Consider the following 18,510-nt stretch of genomic DNA (forward strand, 5'->3'; position numbering starts at 1 on the left):
AGAATTCCAAAGATTCACTATCCTCTGAGTGAAGACATTTCTCCTCATCTAAGTCCTAAATGGATAATGCCCCCTGGTTCTAGACTCTCCAGTCAGGGGAAACAACCTCTCAGCATCTACCCTGTCAAGCCCTCTCAGAATCGCATTTTAAGGAGTGGTTCAGAGCGGCAAAGGGTGGTTTATGCACCTGGATCACTGGGCCTGCTTCTGGGGAAGGTGGGACTTGTACAAGTCGGACGGGTTGCACCTGAACCAGAACGGGACAAATATCCTTGCGGGGAGGTTTGCTAGCACTGTTCGGGGGGGTTTAAACTAAAATGGCAGGGGGTTGGGAACCTGAGCAGGGAGACAGAGGAAAGGGAAACAGGGATAAAAGCAAAAGATAGGAAGGAGAAAAACAAAACTGGCAGTCAGAGAAATCAACGGTTTAAATCAAACGTGGCCACAGTAAATAATAATTCTAATAGGTCTAAGAGCATTAAAAAAACAAGCCTGAAGGCTTTGTGTCTTAATGCGAGGAGCATTTGTAATAAGGTGGACAAATTGGCTGCGCAAATAGAGGTAAATGAATATGATTTGGTTGGGATTACGGAAACGTGGCTCAAGGATGGCCAAGACTGGGAACTCAACATCCAGGGGTATTCGATATTCAGGAAAGATAGGCAAAAAGGAAAGGGAGGTGGGGTAGCATTACTGGTTAAAGAAGGGATTAACATAATTGTAATGAAAGATATTAGCTCTGATGATATGGAATCTGTATGGGTGGAATTGAGAAATACTAAGGGGAAAAAACATTAGTGGGAGTGGTATATAGACCTCCCAACAGTAAGGCAGAGGTTGGGGATGGCATTAAAAGGGAAATTAAAGAAGCGTGCAATAAGGGCACGGCAGTCATCATGGGTGACTTTAACCTACATATAGATTGGGCCAACCAAATTAGTAACAATACTGTGGAGGAGGAATTCCTGGAGTGTTTACGGGATGGTGTCCTGGGCCAATATGTCGAGGAACCAACCAGAGATCAGGCCATCTTAGACTGGGTATTATGTAACGAGAAAGGATTAATTAGCAATCTTGTTGTACGCGGCCCCTTGGGTTGGAGCGATCATAATATAATCGAATTCTTCATTAAGATGGAGAATGAAGTAGTTGACTCAGAGACTAGGGTCCTCAATTTAAATAAAGGAAACTACGATGGTCTGAGGAGCGAGTTGGGTAGGAATGGCACTCAAAGGGTTGACGGTGGATAGGCAATGGCAAACATTCAAAGACCGAATGGATGAGCTACAGAATTTGTTCATCCCAGTTTGGCATAAAAATAAAACAAAAAAGGTGACTCAACCGTGGCTAACAAAGGAAATTAGGGATAGCATAAGATCCAAGGAGAGGACATATAAATTGGCCAGAAAAAGCAATAGTCCTGAGGATTGGGAGCAGTTTAGGATTCAACAAAGGAGGACAAAGGGATTAATTAAGAAAGGGAAAATAGAATATGAGAGTAAGCTAGCTGGGAACATAAAAACTGACTGTAAAAGCTTTTATAGCTATGTGCAGAGAAAAAGATTGGTGAAGTCAAGCGTAGGTCCCTTGCAGTCAGAATCAGGGGAATTTATAATGGGAAACAGAAATGGAAGACCAACTAAATTCATACTTTGGTCCTGTCTTCACAAAGGAGGACACAAATAACCTCCCAGAGATGCCGGGGAACATAGGGTCTGATGAAAGGATGGAACTGAAAGAAATCAGTATTTGTAGGGAAATGGTGTTTGGAAAATTGATGGGACTGAAGGCCGATAAATCCCCAGGGCCTGATAATCTACATCCCAGGGTACTTAAGGAAGTGGCCCTAGAAATAGTAGATGCATTGCTGGTCATCTTCCAGGACTCGATAGACTCTGGAACAGTACCCATGGATTGGAGGGTAGCTAATGTTACCCCACTATTCAAAAAAGGTGGTAGAGAAAAAGGGGGAATTATAGACCGGTAAGCCTGACATCGGTACTGGGGAAAATGCTAGAGTCTATTATAAAAGATGTAATAGCAGAGCACTTGGAAAGCAGCGACAGGATTGGACAAAGTCAACATGGATTTACAAAAGGTAAATCATGCTTGACTAATCTACTGGAATTTTTTGAGGATGTAACTGGTAAAATAGATAAGTGAGAACCAGTGGATGTGGTGTATTTGGACTTTCAGAAGGCTTTCGATAAGGTCCCACATAAGAGATTAGCGTGCAAAATGAAGGCACATGGGATTGGGGGCAAGGTACTGACTTGGATAGAGAACTGGTTGGCGGACAGAAAGCAAAGAGTTGGAATAAACGGGTCGCTTTCCGAGTGGCAGGCAGTGACTAGTGGGGTACCGCAAGGATCAGTCCTAGGACCTCAGCTGTTCACAATATATATAAATGATCTGGACGAGGGAATTTGATGTAATATCTCCAAATTTGCAGACGACACAAAGCTGGGTGGGAGGGTAAGCTGTGAGGAGGATGTCGTGAAACTCCAGTACGATTTGGACAGGTTGGGTGATTGGGCAGAAACATGGCAAATGCACTATAATGTGGATAAATGTGAGGTTATCCACTTTGGTGGCAAAAACAGGAAGGCAGATTATTATTTGAATGGCAATAGATTGGGAGAAGGGGAAGTGCAAAGAGACCTGGGTGTTCTTGTGCACCAGTCGCTGAAGGTAAGCATGCAGGTGCAGCAGGCGGTTAAGAAGGCAAATGGTATGTTGGCCTTCGTAGCAAGAGGGTTCGAGTACAGCAACAAGGATGTCTTGCTACAGTTGTACAGGGCCTTGGTGAGACCGCACCTTGAGTATTGTGTGCAGTTTTGGTCGCCTTACCTGAGGAAGGACGTTCTTGCCATGGAAGGAGTGCAGCGAAGATTCACCAGGCTGATACCTGGGATGGCAGGAATGACGTATGAGGAGAGATTGTGTCGATTGGGCTTATACTCACTGGAGTTTAGAAGATTGCGAGGAGATCTCATCGAAACCTATAAAATTCTGTCAGGCCTGGACAGACAAGATGCAGGAAGGATGTTTCCGATGGCCGGGGAGTCCAGAACCAGGGGTCATAGTCTAAGGATAAGGGGTAAGCCATTTAGGACTGAAATGAGGAGGAATTTCTTCACCCGGAGAGTGGTGAACCTGTGGAATTCTCTGCCACAGAGGGCGGTGGAGGCTAGTTCATTAAATATATTCAAGAAAGAGTTGGATATATTTCTTAAGGCTAAAGGGATCAAGGGATATGGGGAGAAGGCAGGGACAGGGTACTGAATTTGGATGATCAGCCATGATCTCATTGAATGGCGGAGCAGGCTCGAGGGGCCGAATGGCCTATTCCTGCTCCTATCTTCTATGTTTCTATGTTTCTACATAGTAAAATTCATTTTTTTCCAGGGAGAATCCTATTTGAAGAGCCAAAGCCATTTAAAATTTTTTTTAAATGCATGGAAAAAATGTAGTAAATCAGGAAATTGTGGTTATGTGAAAGTAGCTTATGTTCTAAATGCCTGTTGATTGTAGGAGGAAGGAAAGACTGAGGGAATTAAGGAGCGCTACAGTTTTGAGATCTTGGCAAATATCGGGCAGGATTTTCATTGGGCCGTGGAGGCGGGATCGGAGGCATGTGGGGGGTTAAAATCTCGAAATCGGGGGGCACGAACCCATCCCGCCCCCAACCCGCCTCCATGCCAATTTCAAAGGAGGCGGATACCCGACCTGTGCTGGGAGCCGCCTCCCCGAGGCGGGAAGGGGATTAGTGCCAATTAACTGCCTGTTAACAGGTAGTTAACAGGCAGTTTTTAGCCTAATCCCTATTTTTATTGCTGAAGTGTGGGATTCCCGACGGCTCCAAACCACGCCAAGTTAGCGAGGTGGACCGTCGGGCTGAAGGGCTTGGAGGGGTCGAGATGTCCGGTGCTCAGGTAAGTGATGGGTGCGTGAGTTCAGAGGTAAGTGTGTTTGGTGTGTGTAAAGTGTTTAAAGAAGTTTTACTTACATTTACTTACCTTTACATCTCACCGGCACAGAAAGCAGAATGGCCGCGAGCTGTCAAAAGTTGCAGCATTCAGTTTTCTGTTCTGGAGAGATCTCTAAATCAGCCTGAGAGGGAGGAATTAACTTGGAGTACAGATTGTCAGTGTTTGACAGCTTCAAAGAGCTGTCAAACGCTGATATTTCATCTGTCAAAAGCTTTTGACAGATGAAATGTCAATCTGTGACGTCACCTGTTGCCGAGTTGCCCTTAATTGGCCGCCTGAGCCCGCTGGGTGGACTCAACAAGGTCAATCAAGTGAAAATCGCGTGGGTTGGCCACAACTCGATGGAGGCGGGACTACAACCTCGAAAGTTGTAATCCCGCCTCCTACATGCCTACTCAATCAAAATCCAGCCCATGAAGTTCGAGCAGGACATTACGATTAGTTATTTTCAACACAGTGAGGATGTGGGGGGAGGGGTGTGGGGTGGGGGGAAGCCAGTTATAGGATGCTTTATGTGGTGCTTGGAAGGAACGTAAAGGATGCTGCAGAGGATCATCCTAAGTATTGATAAAGTAGAGCGAGATGAGAAGAGTTGTGAGAGAGGCTGGAGATTATCAGACAAGCTTTTTCTTGTATCCTGTCCAGACATATAAGATAGGTATTAGAAGACTGTCCCAGATATGGATTTGGGCTTTATAGAGAGTTAAGAGTTTTGGAAGGAGTGATGGAGACTTCTCGTATTAATTTGTCTCATACCTTCAGTGGGTGCAGCAACTATACAAAGGGCACATTTTACCAGTACAAATTTCATTTGTCTTCATGTGTGATGTGAAACTTTTATATTAATTTAGGACATATATTGATCACTGTATAAATGGAAACATTTGCATAATGTATACTGTATGTTATTTTACCATGTACAGTATATGCCTCATTGCTTTGAGTACTTTGGGCAATGATTATCTTGTACAGTATAACAATGTACCTTAATGTTGTTAAACTAGACACCATAATTACATAATGAAACATAAAGAAAAATATGTCTGAATTATGGTAGGGTGAAGGTTTCAGGTCGATGATGAAGGGTCGTAGACCTGAACCATTAACCCTACCATTGTTACATATTGGACACAGACTCTGCACTTGTGGCATTGTGTTCTCAATCTTCTTTTCCGCATGTGACAGATGAGGAAGAAATCACTTTCCCTCCTACCTATCGATATGAACGAAACACCAGAGACATTTACTCATGGCAGAAGCACAAAACCACTGGGGTAAGTGACATCAGGCAGTTTATTTTCCTAATTTCCTCCCTTCCATTCTCCTTCCCTGCACAAATACACCGCTCACACGATAAGTCAAAAAAACGTGAGAAAAAGACCAACAGAGCATAAGGGCAGCACGGGGACAGCTACCCAAATAAGAGTTCCACGTAGCATAACAAATAAAACAAGTGAGTTTGAAGAACAAATTCAGCTTCAAGGGTACGATGTAGTAGCCATAACAGAGACCTGGCTGCAAGCTGGGCCTGATCGGGAGCTAAATATTCCAGGCTATAGGATCTTTAGAAAGGACAGGGAAATTGGGAAAGGACTGGGAGTACCAATATTGATAAAACACAATTACAGCAGTAGAAAGAAGGGATTTCAGTAAGGGTGATCAGGAAGTGGAGCCACTATTGGGTAGAGTTAAGGAACAGCAAAGGATGCAAGACTCTGGTAGTAATTGTCTACAGACCTCCAGATGTAGTGGTGAGGATATATAAATACAGAAATAACAACAGAAAATGCTGGAAATACTCAGCAGGTCAGGCAGCATCCGTGGAGAGAGAAACAGATTTCCAGCATCCGCAGTATTTTGCTATTGTATATAAATACAGAGATCTGCTAAGTACAGGAAACTCTCTTTTTACCAGTACCTAAATAACCGGAAATCTCTCTTAACCGGCAAAATTCAGGAGTAGGTTCAGGTAAGTTTTACTTCATATTAGTGGCCGTGTAACCGGGGTTCCTGGATCTGTGGCCGTGTAACAGGGGTTCCTGCACCTGTTGCCATGCAACAGGGACGCCTGGATCTGTGGCCGTGTACGGGGCTCTCGTACCTTAGTAAGTATACCTCTCTCTAATCCGGACTTTTTGATCAACCGGCACCACGCCGGTCCTGTCGGTGCCGGATAAAAAAGAGTTTCCTGTATGCAGCAACAGCAACGTGGTTCTAATGGGAGATTTTAACTTTCACATTGAATGGGAGAAGCAGAACAGCTCACGTAGTAAAGGTAATCAATTTCTGGAATGTATTCGAGGCAGTTTTCTAGAACACTATGGGGGCAATTTTAACCCAACTCCACCCCACCGCCCCCCCCCCAACCCTGTCAGGAAACTGTCTGGGTTGGGTGCAATGCTAGTTTTCCACCCCGCTTGATTTTACCCTCCACTGAAGTCAATGTTGTTTTAGAACTGACAAGAGAACAGGTTATATTAGATTTAGTGATAAGTAACAAACCAGAATTAGTTAGCAATCTGTCGGTAAGGGAACATCTTGCAAATAGTGGCCAGAATATGATTGAATTAATATTAGGTTTGAGAGGGAGAATGGATAGTCTCAGACTAAGGTTTTAAATTTAAGCAAGGCAAACTTTGAAGGGATAAGAAATGAACTGACTACAGTAAACTGGGCTGGATTGTTACCGGGTAAACCTACGGACAAACAGTATGAAGTAGTCAAAGAAGTTTTTGGTATGATACAAAACCAATATATAACCCTAAAAGGCAAAAGCTCCACTTGTGTAGTCAACAAATGAGATAAGAGACAACATTAAGCTAAAAGAAAAAACTTAACACAAATGCAAGACCAACAGAAATCCAGCAGGCTGTGAGAGCTTTAAAAAGCAACAAAGGTATACAAAAAATGTAATAATGGGTGGAAAAAGTGTTGCAAAGCACATCAAAGTTACAGCAAAGGCTTATGTAAATATATTGAGAAAGAGAGTGGTAAAGGGACTGTGGGCCCATTAAAGATAGGTGTAGGCAAGACCATAATGGACAATAAGGAAATGGCAGACTTGTTAAATGAGTACTTTGTATCTGTTTTCACAGTGGGGAAAGAGAATGAAATACCAGTGGTACAAGGGAACCTAAAGATAGGTCAAGGGGAGAGGTACTCTGTAGATTTAATATTGGTAAAAAAAAGATAATGGAGAAAATAATGGGACTTAAGGGAGGAAAGTTGCCAGGACCTGATGTTTTCCACCCCAGAGTATTAAAAGAAATAGGTAAGGAAATTGTACATGTGTTAGTTCTAATTTTCCAAAGCTCTCTAGATTCAGGAATTATGCCTTTTGATTGGTAAGTCACAAATGTCACACCATTATTTAAGGAAGGGAGGGAGAAACCAAGGGGGGAATTTTTCGGCGAGTTAGCAGGTGTGTTTGGTGGCGGGCCGGGTGGGAATTTATTTTTTGACCAGGTAGGGAACCCGCTGTCAACCCGCTGTCACGCTAGTCTCCCAGATGTCGGGTCTGTCATTGCTGAACAGACCTGACGCCAAACGGCGGGGGAGGCAATTTAGATGATTAAGCGCTTGTTAACAGGCACTTAAAACTATTTTAAGCTCACCTTTAGATTTTAAGAGTTCGCCCACAGCTTTCCCGCTGCTTGGGGATCACTTCAGGTAAGGAGGTTGGGAGTTGTGTCAGCATGGGATGATTTACTAACTTGACAGCTGCAAATGTTCTATAAAAGCTCCCATTTCATAGGTCTTCACTTTCCAAGGTTAGAAGCTGTTGCTTACTGCATTTGGAAGACAGATTGAGCTTTATGCAGCTTGCAAGTGTTTGTAGCTAGCTCTGTATCCAGTGTCACCTCATTGGAACAACCTCTCTCACCATTGACAGATCGCTTCTGTCATCTCAACCTCACCTGCCATCTATTTCATCAGCATCAGTGCCCTTGAAACTATCTCACTTTGGTCCTCAGAATCCCACCACAATCAGCCCCAACACCAGCAGCACCAGGCACACCAGCAGCACCAACAACAACACCAACCGTTTCCACAATCAACTGATGCTGCACAGGACAGAGGGCATCAGCACCCAACCACATTGCTGCCCGGGATGCCAGGGATGGCCTCATCACACCAAAACCTTAAAGCATCCCTACAATGCCCAAGCCATTCCTTTCACACTCATCAGCATTGCGGTACCGTTATGTCTCACCATTCATTGCAACTCACTAAGCCACTTCCAAAGGTGCACGGAAATCTGTCCAAGAATGCAAAGTGTTGAAAATAAAGATTTCCATGTTTGACAGCACATTAACAGAAACTTCACATGAACATTGGCTAAAACATCCAAGCGCCTACCCTTGAGTGTTGTTAGTTGGTATGATTGGACTAGGATGAGGGTGAGTATGAGGGGTGGCTAGTGAGATGGGGAAGTGATAATGTAGATAGAGAGGGATGGGTGGAGGTGCAAGGTAAGTTGGTGTGAGTAACAATGTGCAGGAGTAGGGTGGGGAAGGCAGAGTGATGGGGATGTGATGAGTGGCACAGCAGGATGAGGTTGAGTATGGCTTTGCAGAAACGTTTCGTGATCTGCTGAGATCATTGAAAGGCTTGCACCTTTGCAGCCTGATCCTCCTAACGACATCCCTTCTTGTGCCCTCCTGTGCAATGTGCAACCAGGCTGCGTTGATCTCCTGGGGAGGTCTCCTCTGCCTCTTGGAAGGGAAAAGAACCTCCATGTGCATATGGAGGGAGTAATAGGTGAGCCTGGATGCAGCCGTGCACCTCTGTGCAGTGCTTGTCAGTGTTTCCAGTACCTCAATGCTGTAGAACACTGACAGCACAACTGTCAAAATCGGTTGATGACATGTCATCAATTCGATTCACTCCACGTGATATCAAGAAACGGCTGAGCACACTGGATACAACAAAGGCCATGGGCCCCGACAAGATCCCGGCTATTGTGCTGAAGACTTGTGCTCCAGAACTAGCTGCGCCTCTAGCCAAGCTGTTCCAGTACAGCTACAACACTGGCATCTATCCAACAATGAGGAAAACTGCCCAGGTATGTCCTGTCCACAAAAAGCAGGACAAATCCAATCCGGCCAATTACCGCCCCATCAGTCTACTCTCAATCATCAGCAAAGTGATGGAAGGTGTCATCGACAGTGCTATCAGGCAGCACTTACTCACCAATAACCAGCTCACTGATGCCCAGTTTGGGTTCCGCCAAGACCATTCGGCTCCCGACCTCATTACAGCCTTGGTCCAAACATGGACAAAGGAGCTGAATTCCAGAGGTGAGGTGAGAGTGACTGCCCTTGACATCAAGGCAGCATTTGACCAAGTGTGGCATCAAGAGGCCCTAGTAAAACTGAAGTCAATGGGAATCGGGGGCAGGGGGGGGAAACTCTCCGCTGGCTGGAGTCATACCTAGCACAAAGGAAGATGGTTGTGGTGGTTGAAGGTCAATCATCACAGCCCCAGGACATCTCTGCAGGAGTTCCTCAGGGCAGTGTCCTAGGCCCAACCATCTTCAGCTGCTTCATCAATGACCTTCCCTCCAACATAAGGTCAGAAATGGGGATGTTCGCTGATGACTGCACAGTGTTCAGTGCCATTCGCAACTCCACAGATAATGAAGCAGTGTGTGCCCGCATGCAACAGGACGTGGATGATGTTTAGGCTTGCGCTGATAAGTGGCAGGTAACATTCGCGCCACAGAAGTGCCAGGCAATGACTATCTCCAACAAGTGAGAGTCTAACCACCTCCCCATGACATTCAACAGTATTACCGAATCCCCCACCATCAACATCCTGGGGGTCACCATTGACCAGAAACTTAACTGGACCAGCCACATAAATACTGTGGCAACAAGAGCAGGTCAGAGGCTAGGTATTCTGCGGCGACTGTCTCACCTCTTGACTCCCCAAAGCCTTTCCATCTACAAGGCACAACTAAGGAGTGTGATGGAATACTCTCCACTTGCCTGGATGAGTGCAGCTCCAACAACACTCACGAAGCTCGAAACCATCCAGGACAAAGCAGCCCGCTTGATTGGCACCCCATCCACCACCTTAAACATTCCCTCTCTCCACCACTGGCGTACCATGGCTGCAGTGTGTACCATCTACAAGATGCACTGCAGCAACTCGCCAAGGCTTCTTCGGCAGCACCTCCCAAACCCGTGACCTCTTCCACTTAGAAGGACAAGGGCAGCAGGCACATGGTAACACCACCACCTCCAAGTTCCCCTCCAAGTCACACACCATCCTGACTTAGAAGTATATCGCCGATCCTTCATCATCGCTGGGTCAAAATCCTGGAAATCCCTCCCTAACGGCACTGTGGGAGTACCTTCACCACATGGACTGCAGCGGTTCAAGAAGGCAGCTCACCACCACCTTCTCAGGGGCATTTAGGGCTGGGCAATAAATGCTGGCCTTGCCAGCGACGCCAACATCCCATAAACTAAGTTTAAAAAAAATCAAGTGACGTCATCAGACCCGCCTCCTTCATTTGGCCGAGAAATGCGCTGGGCGGGCTTTATAAGCCCAGTCAGCGTAAGATGACTTTGGACAGCAGGCTGGAGCCAGCAGCAGGGTCACAACCTGCCACCGACCCCGGCCGCACCGGACCCGCCGAGGTGGGGGAAATCGTAGCCCAAGTAACTACAGATCCATCAGTTTAACATCAGTTGTGGTGATCTTCAGGCTTATTGTTAGTCATATCTTTGCTCTTTGTCTATATTATAGGTGAGAATAAATGTACCTTCTTGGTGTGATAGGGTCCTGTGGAAATCCTACCCACAGACATATATTCATTGTACTTCATATGGTGAGTATACCCATTTATTATTGAAACAAATTGTTCTTTTGCAGCTTGGGACAACAAAGCAAAGCTAGAAGCAAATCCTCACTGCGACCTGAGCAAATGCATATCACCTACTGAGTTTTGGAAAATGCACTGCATCAACTTTTCAGATTTGTGCAGTGCTGCTCCTCGCATCCTTAGAGTCCCACCCAGCTCAGCTGATGCTGAGAAAACATTTCACAAACTTGACCACATCCAAGATTTAAAATGAACAAACCTTGTAGTTTAACACAACTGCTGCTTGTCAGAATTTTTTCAGCTGGCATTGAGGTTAATTAAAGTGAGATTTGTGAACTGTTTAAATAATTGTGGGGTGTCACCTAGCTTAATTGTGCCTTTTTTAGCCCCGTGCTGGTTTTCATGAATTTGAACAATGTTCCAAATAAATACTAATTTCTACTCATTTTCTCTGAATTCACCTGAATTGTTCGGGGGTTCAATTCCCCCACCCCCCCACAACCACTGATTCTGGCGTAAAAAGTAGATTCTGCAAATCTCCCCAAAAAGTCCTGGGCCTAGAAATTCACTTTGGGGCGGCCAGCTCGCTCGCGCCCAAAAGTTAGCGCTGGGCGGGGAGCCATTAGCGATCGTCAGATATTCAGTGTTAGCGCCCCAAATCGGAACCGGGCGCTATACCAGGGTGTGCCCGCCTCCGCTTGGGGCGCTGACACTGAATTTCAGCGCTCTTGGCGCCGCTGCGCCAGCCGCTGCGGAGCGGCAGGCTGCGGTACTGCAGGCCTCCTCCTTCTCTTAAGGGGGAGCTGCCTGCAACGGGGAGATCGCCGCTGGAGAGTGCCGGCAAATGAGCCCGGCACCACGGAGAAGTGCCGGGTTCGCGGAAAGCAGCCGGCAATGCCGCGGGGGGGGCGGTGGTGGAGGAGGCCGGGGAAGGAGGTGCGGGCAGGCGGCCGCCGAAAAAGCGGCCGGCCGCACCTTCTCCTTTAAAGCGCCCCACTAAGGCTACAGCATGGCCCCATTTTTTGGTCGCTGTTTGCGGCCGCTTCGGAGGAGGCGGCCGCTACTAAATATGGGGATCGGGCCGGTTTCGGGGCGGAACCGGGGCACTGCGCACACCGATGACGTCATCGGTGCCGGCGCAGCGCTAACAGCTACCGCCGCCAATACCGCTGCGCTGAATATCAGTGCAAACTCATTTTTGCCGCACAAGCCCTCTTTAGGCGGTAACTGGCCGCAAAGCTGGCAGCGCCTTAATGAATTTCTAGGCCCTGGTTTTTAAATTGATAATTAAAACATCTTTAATGATAATTATGCATTTAATAACAAGCATTTGAGTCACGGACTTAAACAAACCAGGAGGTCCAATGATGCCACTTTAAAGCGGAGAAACCTAACAATAAACCAGAAATCACCACACTAAGTGGTACAGTTTGTAAATACCAATAAATAGGATTTGAAACATCAAGGTTGGATTCAGAGTTTGTGCAAAACTATTCGATGAAGGAACTGAGATCAATGGAGTGAAACCTACAAGATGTGAAATACATGGGGATTATTCAGCTCCAAATAAATAGGGGCTAAAAGATTGCTGTCCGCTGACCCCATTCAGAATTGGAACACTAGCAGGGGAATTTTATCCCCCACTGGGCAGGGACAGGACGCATGAGGGGTAAAAATCGAGCGGGTGTACTTACCAGCCCATTGCCGCTTACTTTGTGCCTGCTGCCATTTTAACAGTGCGCAGTGTCCAGTGGGCCCAGGCTTCCGCTAGAGGCAGGCGGAGCCTCATTAACGGCCTGCAAATCGGAGTCCTATGATGCAATTAGGACTCCAATGCGATCTTAACAACAGAAAGCGGAGGTTCCGCCCATTGCCCAACCCGTTAGGTGAATCCTAGCAAAATTGGTTCTCGAGGCAGCAGACTGTGGGATTTAAGGAGGTAATGAGCTCCGGGCACTCGGATCATTGGCACCTCTGTGCACGTGAGCTTTTTGGAGTTAGGGTGATTTGTCAATTTGGATATTGCTTCTTTGTCATGCGACATGCCTGTAAGGTTGCTTTACTGATACCTGGCCCAGTCCACCGCTAAAAAGCAGAATGGTCCGCCGCTGTCATTTCTTATGTTCTTATCGTGTTTTTAATGTTCTGCTAGAGGTCTTTCCTGAGCCAAAAAAATTTGGCAGCTTTTCTATTTCCAGATGCTGAAAGCCATAGGTTCTGTTAATAAAGGTAATCGATCTTCTCCCGGATCAATTACCTTTGTCTTGACACCTTCTTGGCCCTTCCCAAGCCCCTCAGTGCCTCCTCTCATCTGACGAGCGTTCTGCTGAGGCCCTATAATGGCATACTGGGCAGAATTCTCAGGGTGGCCTGTGAACTCCTCAGACACTCCCTTTGAACGTAGGGGGCGAGGGTGGAAGAGTCGCTCGCTTCCCTTCACCGGAATTGAAAGCAGCACTTTGCATGGGGTGCAATCCCAGTAGCACTGGGTTCCACCCCAAAGTTCGGCCCCTGTTAGGGGCTTTGCCCACTCTGCGCCCTGGCCCCAGATCGGAATCTTGGAGCCAGTGTCACCTTAAACAAACACTGATTTAGGGACGTGATCGACTTATTGGACACAGAGCTAAGGGACATTGGTTTAATTTGACAAAGTGATTTTAGTAGCTGTTATAATAAACACAATATTAGCTTCCCATTTGAGGCTGGATATTACTCACCACACCGTCGTATGATAAAAGCAGAATTCTGCCACGCAGTGTCTCAGGAGAACCTAAAGCGTAACATTTCATTTCCTCGTATTCATGCTCTTTTACTTTTCCGCAGGCTGCACAGATGATATCATGACCAGTGACCACTCTCCTGTCTTTTCCACATTTGAAATTGGAGTAACGTCCCAGTTTGTGTCTAAAAAAGGTAAGACGAACCAAGTGGTGCACAGGACATGCTGTGCCCAGCAATGGGGTTTCATGAATAGCTCCACAAGTGGAGCTGAACAGATAATCTAAAGAGTGACTGAGTTGGAGGGTCTGGGTGACATTACTGTGGGTTATACACTGGTCTTTCATCTCTTGCATCTGGATACAAATCTAGGTCAGAGTGATGGAATGAAAGTTTCTTCTGGCTGTGAAATGCATTTGGGACAGTCTCAAAATGGGTGCATAGGCAGCCAAGTTGGCATGAGTCCACAGAAGAAAATTGGTAATAGTTGGTTAAAAATTGTCATTGGCACATCAGAGAGATGTGGGATTATGGAAATGCTACAGTGGTGCAATATGGGGATGCTTTCTCCAGTTGGCACATTGTTGAGTCAGAGCCAAGGGAGCTTTACTCCTCCCAGTACTTGGTTGCATTAAAAAGGGGCAAGTAAGATAGCGGGGTGCATAAGGAGAGGGATAGAGTACATATCAGAAGAGACTATGGGTGCGATCTTGCCAGCCCTGGGGAGGCGGGTATGGAGGCGGGACTGCCGAGAAAATGGCAGAATCTGGGGGCGAGTGCCCATCCCGCCCCCAACCCGCCTCCGTGCCATCTTGCCAGAAGGCGGGTAGCCGACCCGCGCCGGATCCCGTCTCCTGGAGGCGGGAAGGGGCTTACAGCCACTTAATTGCCTGTTAACAGGTAGTTAACAGGCAGTTAAGAGGATTATCCCCATTTCTCCAGGAGAGGCACGAGCTTCTCGACGTCAGGAAACCCCACCAGGGTCACCGAGGCGAGCAGTGGGTCTGCGGGGGTTGGAGGGGTGCAAAAGTGCGCTGTGAAGGTAAGGGATGGGTGCAAGTTTGGAGAGGTAAGTATGTGAGGTGAGTGGCAAGTGATAGAAAATGCTCAGTTACCTTTGTTTCTTCCTGCAGGCTTCAATCGTTGGGGATGCGGAGAGTCTCGCATCTCACCGGCAGAGATGACAGATGGCTGCTGCATTCTCCGATGCAACAACCATCTGATGTCTGTTAAAGAAAGAGGTTTGATGAGTCTTGAATACAAGGACTCATCAAACAACAGAGAATGTCCATGTTTGACAGCTTCACAGAGCTGTCAAACGATGACAATTCATCTGTCAAAAATTTATGACAGATGAAACGTCATACTTAAGTGTTCAAGAAGCTATTAGATTTGTTTCTGGAGAGGCAAAGGAATGGGTAATATGGTGAGAAGACAGTGGGGTTAAGATCAATAAAAATGGGTTAAGCTTATCAGGCTAAACAATCTTTTATGCTTCCTGATAGTTCTTACGTTCTATATATTCTACATCTGACCATGGTAAGCTTGGCCCAGGACTATATGATGCCGACACTGTTCCATTTTCCAGCAATGTTATCCATCACCTTGATGAGCACGCGCACACACACACACACACACACATACACGCGCACACACGCACGCGCACGCACACACACACGCACACACACACACACACACATGCACACGCACACACACACGCACACACACACACACACACATGCACACGCACACACGCACACACACCAAACTAGAGAGTTAAGTTTTTTGAAGGCTAGTATGTATAAGATATGATGACATATGTTTCTTATTGGTGAGTTTGTGTTAGAGGCGATATATAAATGCAATTTATTGTTGTGGTTGAGTTTTTTTAAGTCCAATTAATTATATTTATTCCTGTTCTGCAGGTCCTTGTAACAGTTCTAATCAGGCCTGCATTGAGTTTGAAATTATAGAGGCCATCGTGAAGACAACATGCAAAACAAAGTTTTTCATTGAATTTCACTCCAGTTGTTTGGAAGGTTTGGGAGTATTTAATACTCATATTTCAGCCAATTTAATTAGACAATGTCACCATTAGGGCTCCATTTAAAAAATGGAAATAATTGTCATTGAGCTTCCCTGGTGGCTCAATGGTTAGATGTACCAGCCAGTGTGGTACTGAACCCTACAGACAAGGACCGTCCTAGGTGTCATGCTTGGTTTATGGTAAGCTATTTGATTGCAGCCCAGGTGGCTGTAGGTTCACTACAATTGGCCTAATGGCGCCTGGGCAAAGGAAGGAAAAATTTCAATCAGCGTTCTCACAACGGATTACTTCCCACTCCTGATTAGTGTCCAGTGAACCCTGCTGGCAAACATGTGTGGATATTGGGTAAAGACAGGATATGATTCACTGCGACATCAACAATGGTCGTATAGCTTTCTGACACCCAATGTCAAAGGCCACAAATGAGGAATGGCAATTTGGATGACCTGAAGAAAGTTTTTGTACACACAGGGGTGTGAGGTTGTGGAAGGCACTCCTGGCGTTAGTGATTGAAGCAGACCATGTCAACATTTAACAATAGTTTGGATTTGCAGTTGAGGGAAAGGAGGATAAAGGGATATGGGAACAGGGCGGTGCGTGGAATCAGGACTACTGCCTGTGTGGTGGATAAATACCAACATGACTGGCTGGGTCTGTTTACGTGTTGTAATTTCTATGTAAAGCTGCGGGGGGTAACATGTAACTTCGGTGGCGACACAGAATGGGCAGTAGCAGTTTGGCCGCCCGCTGTACACCCCAGCCGATTGTCGTTTCCATTGACTTCAATTGGACGGGGTTAATAATGGGCGGCCGATCCACCATCACCCATTTTATGCCCCTGCCGAAGTTGAATTTCACCCTCGATGTCATTTGATGAAGGGTCACTTCGATGAAATCCCAGAACTGCCAGCACCTGTGAAGCCAAACAACAGGAGGAGCAAATGCCTTCAGGAGAGGAAGGGAGAATGGGGATCATTGTTAGAGCAGGAATGTTCTCACTTATAATTTACACCTCAAAATAATAGGGTTCACAGCATTAAATGTCAGATGTCTCAGGTTTATTGCAATAATAATAATTATTAACAATAATTAAACATACCCTTAACAGCAGCACTTACGGTAAAACCTTGGGAGTTTTTAGCAGGAGAATCCGAACACGTTACAGTTCCATGCTCGGGTTGTTCAGGTTGATCAGACCTTAATCGAATTCCAAAGTACCTGTTCCAACACCCACTTTTTAATGCCTTTTTTCCCCCAATTTTAATGAGCTTCTTTCTTATCAATAACTTAAGGTTTAACAAATTATTTTTCCATAAACCGGTACAGCTCTCCTACATGGTTACAACTCCCTAACTTTCCAGATCTCTGGTCATTCTCAGGCAGGTCCTGATCTTCAAGTAAGGCTTCAAGGCCTTCCTCCTAATAAAACAAAGGGACCTTTTCTGCCTGTTCTGTGCCTGTGACCATATTGATAGTTTCACTCTTGTTACTATTCCACCAAGTGAAACTCCCAGTTATAAATCTGTACCACTCCATACCAATCTCCTGCTTCTGCAAAGGATGATTTAGTCCCTTCTGCAGAACTTGTTACCACCTAATTAAAGTTCTCTGCAGTATGTACTAGAATATCTTTTAATTAGGCCTATTGTCTAAACTGACTATTGCTTTAAGGCCAGTCTTAATTCAGCAGCTCAATGGTCACTGCATCTAAATTGACTTATAAAGAGAAATCAATAGCAGTATAATATTAGCAGAGCGTAAGGCAGCCTGATTACCCCTTTCCTTACAAGAATCAATAAGTGTTAACACGCTTCCATTCATCGCTGCTATTCTGTTGATTTGACAGCATCATTGAGTTCAGGATTTTATATCAATTGAACCAGTCTGTGTAGAATCCTTGTAGTGATATTAAAAGGGCAATTTGTTCTACAAACTTTAACTAACAGGTTTAACATCACTATTGTGGGATGTTTGTTTGGCCCAGAGCCTCATTGAATTTTTTTTCATACAGCAATGACATTTCTAACTGGATAAAAATCATGCTCAAGATCTCTTCAAAGGTGACTGCCTTTTAAGTGCAGTTATGGCCTGCAGCGACTGGAGTAAAGAACTGTACACTATGAATAATCAGCATGTTAATGTGTATATATGAAATCCCTCTCTCCAAGCATTACGACAAAGACACAGCATGTTTAGCGAGTGCTTAGTCTAACTGAAAAATATGTAAATGTTGTAATAATGCATACTTTTTCAAAATTCACTTTGTCTTTACAGAATTTAAGAAAAGTTTGGATAATGGTACCCAGCTCTGTATTAAGCATGGCTTCCTAAGAGTTGAGTGGGCCGCACACCAGTTGCCAATGGTAGGTCTTGGCCTTAGCCTAACAGAAAACGATAACGCAGTGATCAATTACTGTAAGCTCAACGAGGTAATCGCGTCATTATGTCTAGATCCGATTGGCGTCAAATGCTATTTGGTTGTTTAACCAACGTTTATCCCGATAGCTCAGTAAATGCATCGGGGTGCTGCTAAGCTGCATGGACTGGTTTCAGTCCCTGATCTGTGTAGAGTTAACTGATCCCAGCCAGAGCTGTGCGAGAGGCACCTCAAATGGCCTCTGTATGTAAACTGGAGAAGGATAAAACCAGCCAAGAATCTTACTCTGGATTGATCACCAGTGACCTCTACCTGAAGTATGTGGGCACTTTGATTAGGATAGGGAGACTACCCTTCCATTTTCCAATTTGAATAGCCCAGTTTTGGGCCGGTCACCTGGTAATTTTAATTCATGAAAGTCAGATGGGGAAAAGCTCAATTTCTTGGCTGCTACCTTTAAAAATAAGCTGGGCACAGGCAAGAGTGAACCCGTTCTGCATTCACACACGCAAGCACAGATTTATCTCAGATTTAGACATGCCCA

At 45.6% G+C, this 18,510-nt stretch overlaps 1 protein-coding gene across 1 annotated transcript in view; it reads left to right on the forward strand.

Moving 5' to 3' along the window:
* Positions 1–18,510, forward strand: part of LOC147125296 (phosphatidylinositol 3,4,5-trisphosphate 5-phosphatase 2A-like) — a 168,968-nt gene that overhangs the window by 132,745 nt on the left and 17,713 nt on the right. Inside the window, exons 17-21 of the mRNA XM_086000790.1 lie at positions 5,178–5,266; positions 10,749–10,830; positions 13,648–13,737; positions 15,468–15,581; positions 17,864–17,952. Coding sequence (XP_085856916.1) covers positions 5,178–5,266; positions 10,749–10,830; positions 13,648–13,737; positions 15,468–15,581; positions 17,864–17,952 — 464 coding nt within the window. The remainder of the gene's footprint in view (positions 1–5,177; positions 5,267–10,748; positions 10,831–13,647; positions 13,738–15,467; positions 15,582–17,863; positions 17,953–18,510) is intronic.

This window comes from Somniosus microcephalus, chromosome 1, assembly GCF_052327205.1.
Source record: "Somniosus microcephalus isolate GS21.2 chromosome 1, FLI_Smic_1.0, whole genome shotgun sequence".
NCBI classification, from domain to species: Eukaryota; Metazoa; Chordata; class Chondrichthyes; order Squaliformes; family Somniosidae; genus Somniosus; species Somniosus microcephalus.